General features: G+C 44.2%; 1 protein-coding gene across 1 annotated transcript in view; it reads right to left on the bottom strand.

Annotated features, from left to right (window-relative positions):
* The window catches only part of ASXL3 (additional sex combs like 3, transcriptional regulator), a 147003-nt gene that overhangs the window by 6907 nt on the left and 133782 nt on the right, over positions 1-6314 (bottom strand). The window contains exons 12-13 of the mRNA XM_015565694.1: positions 2901-4860; positions 8-195 (exon numbers count right to left, since the gene is read on the bottom strand). Of these exons, the coding sequence (XP_015421180.1) occupies positions 8-195; positions 2901-4860 (2148 nt within the window). The remainder of the gene's footprint in view (positions 1-7; positions 196-2900; positions 4861-6314) is intronic.

The following is a 6314-nucleotide window of genomic DNA, read 5'->3' as shown; positions in this document are numbered from 1 at the left end:
GGCGGCGGCCGCGGCGGCCGCCGCTGCCTCTCGCTGAGCCCTTGCCTGCTGGGCCCGGGCCTTGATATCCGCCAGGGTCCTGGCCCCCGTGTTCCGGCCTCCACCCACAGATGTGCTGGGGGAGGCTCGAGGCTCTGGTTTGGAGACTGGCTGGCTCTTGATGATGAACGGCGGCCCGATCTTGGAAAGCTGGATCTACAAGGAGGGAGAGCGGAAAGATAAGGTTGGTCCGTGGTCACAGAGGAGACGCATGGCACATAACAGTAGCTGCATTTTCTCATAATGTGGCAGGAGCTACCCCTAAATCCCCGATGGGCCTTCAGGGTACAAAGGGACATGACATGCCGCATGGATGTGAGAATTAAACATTTTAATCTCTGTTTTTACGCTATGAAAACATCAACCTGGTGACTTCATTTGCCATGGAAATGAAGCATCTTCCTAATGCCTCATATAGATGGAGACCAAGTCCAGGCCTGTTAAAACGAGGTTAGCTAAAAGACAGTGAGGTTAGCTAATAGCAGTATTTAGCTTTTAAATGATCTTCCTTGCTGGCATGAAAACCTGGGACCCTAACTCTACTTGAGTTTATCTGTCTTAATTACATACACACACCTCTAGCCAGGGGTCAGGAGACGAATTCTCATCCTGACTGTATTCAGAGGAACGTTGTGATGCTACGCAAATCACTGTGTCCTTCAGTGTCTTCAATACCCTCCACGAGCCAGAGACCCTAGCTGTGTATCCTTGTTTTTATGCATCCTCGTATCGCCGCGCCTGCTGCCTTATACATATGTAATAAGCACCCACAAAAAGTCTGTGAGCTCAGATGTAAAGTGAGACTAGTTACTTCCGGTCCAGTTCCTTCAAAGGACTGTTGGAAAGATGGAACTCTGGTTTTCCGCCCCTAAAAGGAAGTATGAGTCAGGCAGTTTCTTTTGATCCTGGTAATCTATAGTTTGCTGAATTTTGTCAGTGTCCCAACCCACACTGTTCACCTACTCATGCTAATGAAGAGACACAGTCATGGCCAATCAGGAGGCACAAGACGTAACAACCCACACACCATAGCAATGCCTGCGATTCTCTAGTCGCAAAGAACATCCTTAGATCGGAGACCGGCGGAGCTAGAAGGGACCTAGCTAATGTCTCATTTCACTCTGGAAAATTCTGGAGGTAACGCAGATCGCCATGCCATTGGGCCATCTAGCACTGAGCCTCAGGGAGAGCCTTTGGGCTCCCCATTCAGAGCCGCTGACATGCGCTATGTGTCCTCTTCCCTCTTCTATCCCCCTCCCCCCGCAGAAAAAGCTTTCATAGAAAACATCTCTCTTCTTAACTGCACATTCACATTATAAACACCTGACACACACTAGTCCTGCAGGATCATGTCACTTTGGAATTAGGCTGCGGAAGGCTGGCAGATGGAATTACCTTCCTGAGCTGCCTCATTTCTCATTTTCAAACGTGTGATGTCTCTCTTCTGATTCAAACGCTCCAAAGTGAAGGGGAATTCAGAGAGGGGATTCAATGTTTCCTTTTCAAGATTTCCCTTAGTTTAAGAAATTTGGAACATTAAAAAAATTAAGCCTAATTAAGTCTTAAGACCTCAAGATCAAACGAACACCAAGCACACTTGTAGTATCTACCTATTTATCTATCTTTACATAAAGTGTGTATCACTTTGAAAATAAGCTTTTGGCAGAAGAAAAGAATACGTTTAAGAAGATTTCTAATGAAAAGCATGCTAGTGTTTTTCTTTCCATTGCCCCATAAATTAAAACACATAGTAGTGTTTTATATTCATCTTTTACATCTCCAGAATCTCATTTACTAGGGACTGCTTTATTAAACAATAATTGCAGCCACACTCTTAAAAGCCAACCTGATGGAGATCATGAGTCACATATAAAAAGGTGGCAGAGCACAGCAAATAAAAAGAGATTAAGAAAAGCAAAGCTTGAGTGTGTTTATGATTCTAGACCAATCTTACGTGGAATAATCCATTTTATTGTGGAACAATATGAATGGACTCAGATACAAGCGTGGCATCAGTTTAAATTATAGTGGGTAGAATTTTTTTTTTTATTAAACAGACTTTCTTTGAATTACACTTAATTTTCAGATTAGCAGGAAGAGCCAATTTATATAAAAGGTTTGTTTTCCACGAGTTAAAATTTACTGGGATCAAAAGAAAGTATTTACATAGAAATGTTTGTCCACAGGCTTTATGTTTTGTGTGAAGTTAAATACCTCGTTCACTAGCTCAGAAGGAGAAAAAAAAAAGGATTTGTATGCCTATATATCCACAGCATTTCCCTTCAGGGTTCACAAAGCAATTTCATTGATTTGTTGAAGGAAATTTAATGAGGCTCTTCCAGAAGCCAGGTCCCTCTCTGCTAGGCAATGGTGGTGTTCAATGTTAGTTGGAAAATGAATGAAGGGATAACAAGTACCTTCGTCTCTTTAGTGCATGCCTCGAATCCCTGACTTCTTTCTCTAGTTCTTCTGAACTTTTCAAGGCCAAGGAATTAGCTTTCAAGTTTTCCCAAGTTCATTTAGTGCAATGCTCTGTCCTACACCCTGGAGTCCCCAAAAGACCCTGCATCTCAGTGGCCTGTGGTCAAGTCCAGGCCCTGTTCTGCCTCCCCACTTCGTTTCCCTTAAATGCTGAGGTCAAAGTACATACATGCATCTAACTTCTATTAGCTCAACGCACAGTCTTAAAAAGGATATCTTGATATTAGACTGGCGCCGGGAATGTTCGATTATCAACTGCTACATAAAACCCAGAGGGAGCAAGATCTCATTCATTTCAGGAAAATTCAGTATCTAAGTTGGGAAAGCCTATGTATGGAAGTGCCTTTTCCCTTTTTCTTCATTCTTATAAAACACCGTACCTTGAGAGGAGGGACTCTGGGTTCCTCTCGTGGAGGCTGCTGCTCCTTCTCCGCAGGGCTGCCAGATGACGCGTTCCGGGTGGGAGGCTCATCTTCGATCCTCGCCCTCTTCTCCTTGCAGATGCCAAAGCCATGCTGCTCTGCGGTCTTCCTCTTCGCTATCTCGGATTCTCTGCTCTCGTTCCTTACGCCGTCAGGTGACTTGGAGGGCTCTGACAGCTTGGAAGGATAGGGGGTCTCCAACCGGTTCTGCGAGCTTCCTTGCTTATGTGTTTTACTCCTGGAACCTTCTGGAAATGAAGCCTTCTCCCCGGGGGCGACATACTGCTGGTCCTGTGCCTGAGCTGCCGGGAGCTCAGTTCCTTTACTCTCCGTCTCCTCAGAGGAGACAGGCAGTTCCAATGGTGAAGACACCCCTTTCTTTTCTGTTCTCGGCAGCACATTAGGATTTTTCCCTTTGATGATCTCTGCAGAAGGAAGTTCTGGAAGCGGAGCAGGATAGGGCTTCTCTGTGTCACCGTGTGACTGACCAGGCTGCTGAGCCGGGGGCTTGCTGTGGAGCTCTTTGGACGGAAACGCTTCGGGAGCCATGGGAGACGGGCCCGGGAGGAGGGGCTCCGGCGGGTGGGACGGAGTTTTCTGCTGAGAGAGAAGGCCCTCTCCTGGGGGCTTGGCCGGGGCGGGGCCTTCCTCCTTCTGCGGAGAGAGCGGGTCTTCAGATAGGGAAGGGGACTTTCTTTGCTGATGCGCCTTCCTTTCATTCAGGGAAGAGCTGGAAGCTGGAGATGTTTCTGGAGGGAGTGGCAGACTGGATGCGAAAGTGGTCTCGGCCGTGAGGAGCATGGAAGACACTGAAGACGTTTCTGATGTCAGCGGTAAGTCGGACATGGGCGATGCTTCCGATGTTAAAGGTACATTGGATACGGGGGATGCTTCCGAGGTCAACGGTAAATTGGACATGAGCGACGCTTCTGATATTTCAGGTGAAGTGGACGCGGGAGATATTTCTGATATCAGAGCTGCGTGAAGGTTTTCGTCGGAGGGCTTCCTCTGGTTGTATTTGTCTGCATGTTCAGTGCTGGATACCTCAGAACAAAACGTCGTCTCCAGCGAGGCTGGAGTGCATGATTCTTCTGAAGTAGACTGCGTTTCCCCTCCGGGGGATGGCGTGCTGGTACCGGCCCCCTCTGGGCTCTCAGAGGAGAAGGAGGTTTCAGAGATGCAGGCGTTTTCAGAAAGCTGCTCCTCAGGGTCGCTCTGTAGCTCCATATCCACGGCGATCCCGCCCTTCGGAGACTGGCCTTCTAAAGGAGATGACCCTGTTTTCGTTTTTGGAGCACTGGTCTCTGTGTCAGTTTCTGGCTCCGTATGTTCTGGGTCGTTGAGGTGAGTCACAGAAAAAGTGGAAGGAATGAGAGAGTCACAGACTTCTAGCTGCTCAATAACCACGGACATTTCTTCCTGGGGAGATTCGGATTTCTCTTCCGCCTTCAGCTCAACGTGAGGCTCAGTCTCTAAAACATCATTCATTATAACACAAGATTCCAAGTTTTCTTCAGGAATTGCTATCTGGGGTTCTTCATGAGCACTGCCTGGAATTTCTGACTCCTCCAAAAATTCGGGTATTGCCTTAAGATTTTCATCCTGGCACTCACAGATACTTGTCTCTACCTCTTCTGCAATTTCCTCCTGAATCACAGATTCTTCAGGGATCAAGATATCCTCTGATTCTGACTCTGCCATTACCTCCTTTCCTACATCTACCATAGGGCAGAGCCCAGCACAGAACTCAGGCTCTGCAGAAGTTGGACTTTTCAAGATTTTTGGCTTTTGTTCTTCCAAGGGAGCCTGTGAAGAAAGACCTGGAAGACTTGAGCTCCCACATGAAGAACTACTTTCAGCTCCATCACTGTTTGGTCTAGCCGTGAGCTTTGTAGATTCCTCTCTTGACATGCCCAACCTGCACAGAAATTAGAAACATTGTTGTTCAACCACAAAATGCAAAAGGTACAGTTCGATCTCTCACAAACGTAGTATTTAATAAAAGCAAATGCATCAAATGAACTTTATAATCACTAAGTAATATGCTCAATTTATATAAATTAGCTCATAATGACTTGGTTTTTCTACTTTATAATCATAACTATAATCATAACTGGTTAAGAAAGATATAGATTTTTATTCTGTAAGCAAAGAGATATGAACCTTACCAACTGTTTGTAAAAGGAGTAAGAAAATTACAGACTACAAAAGATTAGAAAATATGGTCAGAACAGCAAAAAATGTATAAGATCTAAGATTTTTTAAGTCATAAAGTAGAAATCTGTCACTATAGTAGAAAAATAACAGCCTTCAAAGGATGCACCATAACCAAATAATTAAGATCCACGGAAGATGGGTATGTTGTAAAATCTTGACACTGAAATGACTTCCAAAGATTAAGCTCTTTTAAACCAATTAAAGAGTTGTTGTTCAATCACCTTATTTTAGAATCTAAGCATCTAACCTAAGACAACATGGACATTTCACTAAAGAATAACAAACATATTTTGGATCATCAGAGTGGATTCTGCTAGGTTACATTTGTGTGAGGCAAGACGAATTCTTTCGTGTAGATCTCTTACTGTAAAAATATTCCATAAAAAAAGAAGATTAGAAATAATCCAGCCTAATGTTCAGATCATAAGGCAAAGTTAATCAGGATTACAATCAAAGATACTGCGAATCACTGTTTCCTGTCATACCGAGCTACCAGATCAGCATCAGGGGCAAGGGAACCGGATGATCTAAGTGCATTACATTAGAGCACTAGGGGCAATTACAGAGATAAGTGGGAGAGAGAACATCTCCAGAGCAAGAAACACGGCTGAAATACAGCTCTAATAATATCAATGCAGGAAAATACCTCCGAGAAATCTTCAACCTTTTACTTAAATTACATCCTCAAAATGAAAGGGAAAAAGGCTGAATATACTTTGTGGGTGTTTGATCATTGACTTCTTTACTAAAACATTCTGAAAAGAAGAAAGAAGATGCTGCTTTCATAATTAGTCTCTTTCCTTTCAACTTTCCCTAAGATTGGGTTCAAACTAAGCTATCATTTATAACTATACTATACTGAGAGGAACAGAAGAGCTACATTACAGACAAATTTTAAAGCAGAATTATCAGCTAGAAATAAGGTCTTTGGGGGCTAGGTCAAGCAGGGATACCAGGCTAGATACTAAGTTAAGTATAGAACATACAGAAGCTATCCACTAGCAGCCAAATTTCTGCTAGTTGGTCACTGACAATGTTATTAAATATGTTTAATACACACACAAGCACACGCACGCACGCACGCACACACACACACACACACACACACACACACACACACACATATACTAGAGGCCCAGTGCATAACATTTGCAC

This window comes from Myotis davidii, unplaced genomic scaffold, assembly GCF_000327345.1.
Source record: "Myotis davidii unplaced genomic scaffold, ASM32734v1 scaffold520, whole genome shotgun sequence".
In the NCBI taxonomy this organism is placed as follows: Eukaryota; Metazoa; Chordata; class Mammalia; order Chiroptera; family Vespertilionidae; genus Myotis; species Myotis davidii.
This window is presented reverse-complemented; position numbering and strand designations above follow the sequence as displayed.